Below are 12,758 nucleotides of genomic sequence, written 5' to 3'. Positions count from 1 at the left end.
CCATCACTGACGACCACGGTTAGATACGGCCGAGCTATTGGCTGCCGACTATATTTTTTTATGGTACAATTACGGCCAGCAGGTGACTCCGATATTTACCTTTCTCAAAAGTTTGATTATTAATCGTTCAGGTTTACCCTTTTCGCAAGTGTACATCTATAATATATATTATAACTTTGTGCAGTGGTAAAATAAGTCTTGATCACCTCCGACCAGATGACACAAATCACCCTCCCCTGGAAGATTATACACCGAGTGGCGTGTTAACTATTAAGGTAGATGCTTAAAGTCACACCTATAATAATAATAATAATAATATATTAATCATAAAGTTTATTTTGCATGAAATAGGAACAGACTGCAACTTTATGTGCATATGTGTGCACATCCATTAATGCGCATATCTGCAATCGTTATTTAAGAATTAAAATTGATGTACTTATAATATTTATAAGTAGCTTTGTTAGTTTTTATAAATAAAAACAATGATAAAAGTAAATTTGAGAAAAACCATGGTCAATTATAATCTTATAACTACGACGTCTGTAAAAATATTTTCATTAAAACATTATATAAATGTGTATAATATAAGTTAGGTATTATAATATAGATTATAATATAATACATATTTGCACTGCTACAAATTTTCATAAAAACATATGTTTTATTAAACTATACAAATATATATATGTGTGTGTGTGATGTGTGTAACTAAATTTTGCATAAATATTAATAAGTAAATACTAAATATTACATATCGGCTATATATTATATATACGTCATCCATAGTACATACATGCTTACAAAATGTGAAATATGATTCAGAAAAAAAAATTGCATGTATTTTTCATGGAAACATTGGTAACACATTATGCTATACGGCAATGGTTTAGAATAATATTATAATTGTTGTGCTCTATGATCATAATATATAAAACGTATAAATATCACATAAAATATTGTTGGTCAAAACGAATCTCCAACATTGATAAAATGAATTTTATATTCTATAACTTCGTTAATTTAATTACTGAATTACCCATATTAATTGTTAAATTTATAATAAAAAGTGTGGCATAAATTTAGTATAATGTAATAATTAATAAATTAACAACGGTGAAAATATCACCCATCGCATATAATACCACCCATGAAGTTAAAAGCCCCTTTGAAAATAAAAACGCGTGCACCTATATAATTTTTGGGTTATTAATAAAACAATTAAACTTTGAGTGTGTAAACACAGACAGTTTGTAATTAGTTACTACTCGGTTCGCTCACTAACCGTCTGGGGGGTGGGATAAGAGTCAACCAAGGCTCCCCGTCGACCCAAGCCGACCCCTGGGGGCTACGCCCCTTTGCATCTTTAAATTTAATATTTTTAATTTAAAATTTACAACTTTTTATATAATAGAAGCATAATATTATTAGTTTTATGATGGAAGTATAATTAATAAAAATAAAGTAAATAAAAAAAAATAAAAAAAATAGTTATAATATTGTATTATATTAGTTATATATTATAGGTATATAATGTATTAAATATATTAAGTTTAACTGCATTAAATAGTTTATGCCCCGGAACATTTTAGTACATTCTCAGATTTAAGCCTTTTTTTATCTACGGATTAACAATTATAGTTATATGGTTGTAAATATGTAATCGTATGTGTGCTTCTATACACACGAAAGTATGTCAGTGGACGTAATTTTTTACCATTTTAGTGGCACTGTGTTAAAAGTACACAACTAACCTTATAGCTGACACGTTAATAAATGGCTGGGGAAAAAATCCAGCAGAAAAGGTACTTTCAAAACATGTGTAAATAATCCTCGTTATGCGTGATATACATAAATACTCACAGAACGTCGTTTCGGTAAATTTACCATTATTTAGGCTCCTAAAGTTTTTATCTACTCGCCTGACCGCATTTAAATTTGTTTCAGCAATTAAAACATTTTAAATCCCAGTAACCCGATCAAATTTCGTTTTTAATTTATGGATCATAAAAATCCCACCTACTCTGAGTTCCACAAATACGCATAATGTATATATATATATATATATATATATATATATATAGGAACAACGTACTCGATACAATATAATACCTATTAATATTATATAACTCACGACGCTACTTAATTATATAGATACCTAGTTAGGTTTTCATATAATATCATCTAAATAATAATGTAATATAATTTAATAGGTAGGTACGTATATTATACAAAAAAATCGCACGCAGTCTTCAAAAACGTATTTTTCAAACGACCATTAAACATAAATTCACGTACAGTAATTATATATTCCGGGTGCAGGTCGCACGCGCGCGTGTTAAACAAACAACAGTGTGTACAAAGTTGCGTTATTGTAACGACAAAAGTTTGGTATTGGTATACATATAAATATATAATTATACTATGTATAATCACCTCCCGACACGCGACACCCAACTGTGACTCGCAGCACTGCAGGAGTATGAATGGGTTATTTTATGTTTGTGCGTTAATTGTACTTGCATAATATTATAACGATATATATATATATATATATATATATATATATATATATGCATAATACTGAGGACAACGGACACCTTGGATCCAAATAACAGAAGGGTTTTTGAAAAAAAAACAGCAAACTGAACCTTCCGAATAGCGGACAAAATTGCAGTTTCCGATGTATTGTACACGTCGAATATCGTTATCCACGAGTTTGATGATGTGCGAGATTTGTGTAGTTGTACGCGGGCTCGTCGAATACTAGACGGCACTTAAATAAATGTAGCTCCTCGGTGAAAGAAAAGGTTATGGAAATAATAAATTCGATCGATTCGAGTAAAGTCAATAATTATTAGGAACGTTTAAATTACATATGTGTATATTAATTATCGAACAACAAGTATAACTTTCAAAGTTTTAAGTGTAGTTACAATATGTAGACAAATAATTTAATTTATTATTATGATGTATTAGTTTACTGTATTTTAAATTAACTCTTTGAACTATTATTATAAGCTGTAGTCCAAATGATAAAAATCTTAGAAAACAATATTTTTTAAATTAAAAAAAATATATTGTATTTAAATCGTAATACATAAAAATACATCGAGACGCATCCCACCGCCTCGACACACGAACGGAACGCACAGCATAATCAATAATATAGTCTTATGAATAATTTTTACAAATAATATACACAATTATTAATACTTATTATTATGCATATAGGTAGACATAATATAATTAATGAATACACGCCGTACATCAATACGAACCGCAATTTACTCTCCACGAGTAAGACGGCGTCTTAAAATCGAGTTCAGTCGTCGCGGTGTTTGCGGAAGTGGATATCGGCTACGCGCGTGCAGTGTGCAGATTATTGCTAGTCGAACGGCCGTCCGTTTTCCGCGGCGTATCACGAAGTCTCCATGAACTCGACGGGTGGCATTGGCGACGACGAAGACTCACGTCCACCGTTGTCGTGGCCGTGTTCGTCCACGTCGTCGATGCCGTCGTCGTCGTCCTCGTCATCGTCGCGATGCGGTCGGCGACGGTGCTTACGGTTGTGCGTTTCCGACTTGCACGCGGCCGACACGGACGACGCGTTCTTCCGACGGCCGGTCGTCGGCGTTTCTATCCTCGTGTTGACGTTCAACATGCCCATCTGGCCCAGGAACAGCACTTCGTTGACCAGCCGCTTGGCGATGATCACCGACTGCCTGTCCATCTGCCGGAGCTCGTTGGCCGCGTACCGGCCGAAACCGTCGTAGTAGTCGGCCACCGGCGGTTCGGCCGGGTCGCCGCCCACTCCGCCCAATATCTGCGGTTCGTAAAAGTCGGCGGCTCCGGTGGTACCGCTCGAGTACCGGTCCGGTGGCGGCGGCGGAGGCTGCGACGCTCTGGTAGGCGGCCCGTTCTGCACGTCCAACACCCGTCGCCGTCTTTTGGGTCTCTTGACACCATCTCCGCCGCCACTGCCGCTCAATACGGTCTGCAAGCTATTGCTGGTCGCCGTACAGGGTTGTTGGTACTCTGGTTCGGTGGAACACGAATCCTTGTCCTCGGACCCGGCTCGGTCATCGACGTCCTCGTATACCAAGATGTTTTGTGTCTGTAATTTCATAAATATAACATGTATATTATATTTCAAAACAGGGCTGTGAATTTGAAGGGAAATGTATTATTTGTAGCTCACTGTAATATACAAAACTTCCCAGACACAAAGTTTGAATTATAGGTAACTATTATACTGATGAATTAAATTCTTAATCTTTTAATTTGCACTTTTAATATTCAATAAAATAATTTTTTTTCTACTAAATACGGTGTTTTTTAATTTGTTTATACTTTTTTTTGTAAACGTATTTAATAGTTATCGTCATTTACACACTTTGTAGAAATCAATTTTAATTTTATTCTCTAAAATATTATATTATTTTTGCACACGTCATAGGTATTAATTATAGAAACATTTTTATCAGTATTTTAGTTTTAAAGTAATCATATTTCCTATTACACCTAATTACTAAAAATATATTTTCGTTCAAAATATCTATGAACTAAATTCAAAATACTTAATAAATTACAGACAAACTAAAATTGAACTAAATTACAATAAATATAGTATAAATGACAAATAAATAATGTTAACAGTTGTAACATTTTACAACAGTAATAACAAATAATAATGATAAGAAGTAGAAGAAAAAATTAAATTAGAAATGGCTTAGACAGCTTCATTATTATGTTGTATTGAATATCGTATAATACCAATAATTTCCAATATCATGATTTTATGTAGGTATGATAACTGAGGTGTATGTAGTTAAGTGTCAAAGTATGTATACGTACAATAGAATTATAATAATTTAGAAAGAATGTATCAACAATGATGAAGTTTCATAGAAGCAATATACTAAATAAAGAAATAAAATATAATAATAAATGGACGCAACTAATATACCAACATTATTATTTTGTATATTATATTATAGTCTATATTTATTATTTATTTTATTACTATGCACTACACAATTTTAATAAATATATGTCAGTAGGTAATATATAATAATTATGTATTGCAATGTAAATTATTAAACCTAACTTTAATATCACTATTTATTTGTAAAAATTCGATAAATCGCAAATGACACTATTTCGAAATTATGATGTCCCTAATTATTTATACGTATTTCTAGTCATGTAAAATACATTTCCCAAATAATTATATTTGCATGGGTTGTATAATATTATTTCGATGAGATGCATATCTCATAATATAATATAGTTATTGGGACCAATTCAATTTAATTATAATAGAAAATATTATTCAACACATTATATATGATATCATGATAGATTACATCGAAAAAAGCTTAATTATACTTTTGTCGATAGCAAATTGAGATATACAGACATACAGATTTCCGTGAATCAATTATTATTAGTGTTCAAAACTGTTTGATAATATTTCTTTAAAAATTCTTGTAACAATATGATGATTTATACCATATTTATCATAATAACATGATATATTATGATAATTATTTGAATACTCAAAGTACCTATCAGGTCTATGATTTAATTGATTGATCGTCTTTAAAACGACTTTCAATGCTCTACAAATCTAGGGTTCAACCCGCACCCTCCTCGTCTTTCATCAAGGAAGGTAAACATATAAGCATACCATGTATGGTTTTAACACATTTTCAAGCATTAACACATATTTTTTTTACAAAAGTTAATCATGAATTTTAAAAACAATAATAAATATCCCACACATATTAAGGTTGATCTTTCTACACAATACAATCCTACTTGATTCAAAATAAAATTATTTTAATAACTAAAAACTTATTTTTATTTAAAATAGATTTATTTATAAAATACTAAATGTTGTATCATATACATATACACCTATCGAAATTACTATATTATATTTTACATAATACAGTACATCGGGTCCATCACTGAGCACTACATTATGAGTGTACACCTACTACCTACCTAGCAAAGAACCTCAAAATATAACAAATATACGACTATATGGTAATACCGCATCATTCTGAAATATCATATATTTATGCGCTAGAGAATGAAAACGCGTAAAATATACACATTACTGTATAATATGTCAATAAATAGGTACTAGTTAGAGGAAATTCGAATTTGTAGGTGAGGAATGAGATTGTGTGAGAGTTACGATACAGTCATCCTTATAATTCTTATCTAATATTTATAGTAACAGAAATAAAAAATTACTTCCATAAAAATACATTCATATTATAATATATATTATATAAAAATATATTTATGGCTTAATATATTAGATAACAACTAACTAGTACCTCGTTTGACTCGTTATCTTCGTCGCTATTGTCCGGATAACTGCGGCCCAACCGCACCCTGTCTTCGCTATGATGCTGGTCGTTTAGGAACTCCAAGGATCTATAACACGATATTGACATTACATTTACACACACTGTATAAAACGCGTATACCAACTAACAATACGTGTTCGATATCTCTCACCGTGTGTATAATACTTAAAAGTGTTAAGTAGTAAGAAAATTATTGATTACTTTGCGTTTCAATTCCTCTGAAGGCTAAATAACCATTTACGTTTTAAGAGTAGTTTTAATTTAAAAAGTATATAAATTATTGACGTGAAATATAATAAATGAATAGATAATAGTATTAATTATATTATCATGATATATTGATCAATAAGTATTTTTGTTTTTATAAAAAATAATAATAACATTCCTAAAATTTATACATGACCTATTATTATATTATTACAGAATTTGTACTATTGTAGACATTTAATATTTGGTGTTTCACCATCTACACAATTTTTAAATTGTATTTTTTATTATTTTCTATTATTGTTATGCATCCGTTTAAATTCTTTTCTGTATTCAAATATTAACACAGAGCGATATTATGTCTACAACGTTAATCTAATCGGGCAACTTAATAATAATCATAACTCGAGGACATAATAATTTATAAGTCGACAAATCAATTACCTATTAATTATTATCTATTATTAGTGTATTTAACACTAGTATAAACAAAATTAAAAATTTCATAATATGACCTAATAATACTCAGCAACATTCTTCTTTTAATTGTGAAAATCATGCTATGGAACTCAATGCGTGTTACGATACATTAACGTAAAGCCGTGAAGGTACCAAACTTAATTACTATAATTCAATATTAATTATTCATACAGTAACGAGATTCTATTACTTTTTAGAAGTAATTTTACCTTAACACGAGTATGTGTGTGTATCAAACATTATGTCAGCATACGTGTGTAATTATAATACTATAATAATATAATATGAATAGTACTATGTACTATTGTAGGTACCTAGTATATTATTATAAGTGTATAATAGGGTATCTTACTTGTAATACCACAAACTGGGCTCGTATATTCCACCATATCTCTTGGCGTCCATAACTTTTTTGAATTCCCTCAAGTAACATGTTCTCAGATTGGCTATTTTACGTTTTAGGTCGTCCATTGTACAGCTCTCGTTATATCTATTTACAATATAATATATAAAATATTAACACAACACAGAACGCAATGCTAAAGAAAATTATTTTTAAGTTCAAATTAGCCATAATTAATTTTCAAGCAAATGCTTACTCTCAAAATCACTGCTGAATCAATAATATATTTCGATAATTTTTCACTAGTTAACTAACTTGTTTGTTAAAGAAGTCAACTGATTCACAGCAAAATATATTTTTAACTTTTTTTGAAATTTATTTTGATATTTTGAGCTATTCGTTAATATAGTAAAAATAATTTAATCATTAAGGATTTATTTTATGGTGAACCAACGTATTCATATGTAAGGAACTGTGAGGAGAGTATGGGGTGCTAAGGTTTATATACTTAAGGCTAATTTATTTTTTGTGTTATTAACACAAACATAATATGATTTTAATAAGTAACATATAAATTAATATTATTGTAAGTAAATTATAATAACATTATTCTTGTAAGTTCTTGTGAAATCAAACAATAAAAAGTTAAATTTACAGGATGTCCAACAAATATTCAATCCACAGAGATATTAACACTCTTCTACTTTTATTCAGTTAAATTAATCACCTTAAACTTATTTTTATTGAAATAACTTGTAAATTAAAATATATATTTATTTATAGAGGAATTATGACAAACAGTTTAAGAGGACGTAAAACTCACATATGTTATCCCCGTCTTACACACGTGCGACATAGCGAATTCTCGTTCACGAGTTTCAATATTAGAGTGAACTGACCTATTACAAAACTTAAAGGTGAGGTTATTATCCAGGTCCCACGAAGCCTTTTATTGATATTGTTATTTTTAAGTAAGTTATGATCATTTTAAAATGTACAGTTTCAAAAAACATTTAATACCAAAAGCGGTTTTAAAAATGTTTAATATAACAAATATACATTTTAAAATATTTGCTATAGGTACAACACAAAAAAAAAACTAAAATTCCAATAAGCAAATAACAAATTTAAAGATAAAATAACAATTTATTATATCAAACAACTTAAGAGAAGCTTGTAGTGATTTTAATTTATTATTGATGAGATAAATTATATTTCTAAGACATGATATCATAGGTATTTAAGACAAATATTTTAATATCCTCATTTTCTTCATGTTCCCTTAACTAATCCTATACAATTTGATTTGAATAATTATTGTTTTTTTTTTATTATTATTATTATTATTATATAGTATTGTTTCTATTAACTTTATAAAAGTTAAAAATCTGAGTGAGTAATTAAGTTTAAATGTATCTTTTAACTATATAACTAGTCGTTAGGTATAGCACATACGGTACTTTCATAATTTATTTTGTTTTTATATACCACCATGACTAAAATGTAATCCACGTTTATATACTTCATTGTAACAAAAACATCATACGACTACTATTATTTTAACATAAGGTATTTTCATGGTACATAGTACATACCAAATATTATAACAAAGTAACAAACAATGAATGAAAATTCTCATATAAGTAAAATAAAAAGGAGAATCTATAAACCATATAATATATAATAATGTATATTAAAATATTGCGCTCAATAACTACAAAAATTAGCATTTTAAATTGATGGTACTTGATTATTAAACAACACTGGAAAAAATCTTACGTTCAAAATATATTTAACATGTTAAAATAAACATATTCAATGAGATATTGAAATTGTATCACAAAAACTTATAAATTAAGTAAAATACTTTAAATTGTAACATTCTTCTTAGAGTTATAATTTTTGATTTTGTTATAAAATATTTTTGAAAGTACTTTAAAAATTTTGAATGACTTAAGCATCCTAAAGCTATTATATTCACAACACTCATGGATCCATAGATACGAGATGGTATAAAAATTATAGATTCTATAATATAAAATATAGATAATGTAATACTAGAAGCTCTAAATCATAAGTTCGAAAAATGTACATAAGACGTGACCTCTATTGTGGCGATTATCGACGACGTGCCACGTGCGTCGATGATTCTTAAAAAACAACAGTCAGTAGTAGGGAAAACGAAAAACGTTAGCACATGTGAAATAACGCCGCCATCTATTAAAATGATATTATAGTGACCTCGATAGTGACGGACGGCAAATAACGATAAATTGAAGAAAAGCTACATACAACATACAGTCATTGATGGATCTAGAGAACAGAAGAGGTTTAGTAAGTCATACAATAAACAAATACAGCAAAAATTTTCTGATGGATTGGATTCTAAAAAAAAATAAAAATGTTACTTATTATAGTTATTAATATCTATATTATAGCTTTTTTCTAAAATGTATCAAGATGATTCGATTACGAAACTTGAATCATTTACATTTCTTAATCATGAGTTAAATAAATATGCCATAGGATCGAGATATTTACATCTAATAATGTTCTAGAATTCATGATTTCTAATTATATGGCTTTATCCTTCATAAATATATATATGTATACACTTCCTGTAAGTAGTGCGAAATTTTAAGCTTCTAAAATAATTAAAACATGTAGCTTCATTCAAAAATAATTTTTATAATTGATTGATTAATAAACTTGGCAATACTAAGCATAGATAAATTAATTTTGTCTCGGTAGTATGAACCTTTGACCGGATATAGAAAAAACATGCATCATAATAATGTATATTTTACATTATTTTTAGTTTTAAATCATACAAATATAAAAGTTTTAACAACAATTAAATCACAGATAATGGTAAAAATACTTTCTATTGTATATGGATATTTGCAATTTTTGATAAATATAATGACCATTTAAAATTCGGCGGCATTAATTCTTTCCCTCTTTTAAGTTTTGGTGATATTGGGTTATACATCTAGTAAATTATATAACTAATAGTATATGAATTATATAATATATAGAGTAGACTTATAGTAAAGTAAACAACGATGTATAGTTTGACAGTTGGGAAGTGTGGTGAGCAAGAACGTTCGCCCTTACGACGTAAATGAGCGGTGGTAACAGAAATTCAAGTCGTATAAGTACTACCTATGTCGCAACTCGTAGTGTAAGCTCGCAAATTATTATTATTTCAAAGGTCGTCCGCCGCCACCGCATCGCGCGCTCCCACCTCCCTCCCCACCAATACACTGCCTATTCGTTTCCCGCCCGCCGCGGTCTACAACTGAGGTCGCTGACGATCTGTCACGCTCAGCAATCGGCCGCCGCGGCCGTGTGCCCGCACTTTTTTCTTAATATATCTACCGAACATGTTATTACTGCGCTTGCCCGCGCTACACGACAGTGTTCATTTATAATATGTTATTATTATTAATATTTTACTTTTTTATCAACTGCAGCAGCGACTCATACGCCTCGTTCTTCATCTCTTTGTTCTTGTAATCAGGGTCCTTGATCCTCCACAGGCAAGTGCATGTCTTGTACTCGTCGATCAGTTCCGATATCAGCTTCCTCTCCATGGCCACGATCATCGGGAAGCCGTTCGGAGGTCCTCGCGTGCTCCGACTAGTTCGTTGATAATCGATCGACAAAACGCGCGGCGTTCCCAGCGATCACGACAGCGACTACAACCGAATGTCGTGCACGAGTCGTACGGACTACGGTCGGACGACGGCGGCGGTCCGACGACGGTCGAGTGTGCACGGCGAACACTGTTACCACCATCGGTCGCCCGCCGACAGGCGAAGACGACGGCGGCGGCCACCGCGACAAACGTATGCGGACGGTCGGTCGGCCACCGATTTGTCGTCGACACGCGGTTGGCCAACCTGTCGGGCTACGCGGTGCGCGTCGGCGGCGATCTGTCACCCGGCACCACCTCCTCGCCCCGCACTGCATCATCACTACCGCGACACCACACAACGCGCGCGCGCACGCACTCACACACACACACACACACACACACACACACACACACATACATACACACACACTCATACACACACACGCGCGCACTCAACCTTGCAGCCGGCCCGGGCACGAGTTTCAGTTGGGCGGACAATCAACCGAGGGTTCTCGAACACAAAAAATTATTATTGATGTGTAATATACTATATTTTATAAAAATGTATAATATCCCCGTTAGTTGCGTTTAGTATCCATTCCTAAAAAACGTACTAATCAAAACAAACTAAAATACATTTTTGGAAATTATATCGTATAATATCATAATTTAGAAACCATACAAATATCTACCGTACCTATATAAGACTATAGCTATAATATATAGGTATATAACATGTACGTCCAAATATACAAACAAAAATAAAACTTGCATAATTTTAGAAAGATTAATCTTTAAAATATTATATTGTTTTTACTTACAATAATTTGCATACATAGAACAATACACATAAAATATTGACGAAACTATCGTCACGATACTTAATAGATGTAATTGTTATGTAGGATTAAACAATCGCTAAATATTTAATGAATCGACAATACGTTAATAACCTTTAAACATGATTTAGAGGAATATAATAATTAGTCCATTCAATTTTAGTGAGCCATTAAATTAATATATGTTTTATGTAATCCAACATATATATACTGTAAAACCTGCAAATCTATGTTCCAACTACTAATATGTTACAGGTTAAGTATAAAAACTTATATAGCTTATACGCGTTCTTCCGAGGTACAACCATGGGACATAAACTCGTGCTTTAAACTATAAAAAATACCACTTTGTGCGTTAGCAATACTGATAAAATGCATGCTGATATGACGTTTACTTCACGACATAAATTCAGCGTCTTGTAAAAAAATATCAGATTACAGAAACAAAAATACGAAACGAATAATCGAATACATAAGTAACAATAAAGTACATAAATATGAATGTATAATAAATTATTAGATATATTATAAGTTATTGGTCACATCATATAATGAATTTATTCATATATACTGAGAATGATAAATTGTCTAGTGACTTTACTGGGACTGGGAAAATTATAACAAGAACTTCAACATTGACACTAAAGGCTCAACAACTGCTGCCAGATTACCATATTATGATGACAGTTGGTGAGAAACTTTATGATAAGAAAAAGTCAAACAAACAAAAAAGAGCATCGCTAAGTCGATGACATAGTATATAAGTCTTATAACTCTGGATTACTGTCAATCTAATCAAAATACTCAGGATTAAACCTCATGAAATTATCTATCTTATAAAATAATACGTCACATGGTATTAA

The 12,758-nt window shown here is 30.9% G+C and overlaps 1 protein-coding gene across 1 annotated transcript; it reads right to left on the bottom strand.

Moving 5' to 3' along the window:
- Positions 1-2,598: 2,598 nt before the first annotated feature.
- Positions 2,599-11,476, bottom strand: LOC113548157. The gene is made up of 4 exons (XM_026948880.1): positions 10,876-11,476; positions 7,426-7,563; positions 6,354-6,453; positions 2,599-4,117 (listed from the first exon to the last, which is right to left on the bottom strand). Exons 1-4 carry the CDS (start codon positions 11,022-11,024, stop codon positions 3,422-3,424), a joined length of 1,083 nt encoding a protein of 360 aa, XP_026804681.1. The 5' UTR covers positions 11,025-11,476; the 3' UTR covers positions 2,599-3,421.
- Between the last annotated feature and the right edge of the window lie 1,282 nt (positions 11,477-12,758).

Source organism: Rhopalosiphum maidis, chromosome 1, assembly GCF_003676215.2.
Source record: "Rhopalosiphum maidis isolate BTI-1 chromosome 1, ASM367621v3, whole genome shotgun sequence".
NCBI classification, from domain to species: domain Eukaryota; kingdom Metazoa; phylum Arthropoda; class Insecta; order Hemiptera; family Aphididae; genus Rhopalosiphum; species Rhopalosiphum maidis.
This window is presented reverse-complemented; position numbering and strand designations above follow the sequence as displayed.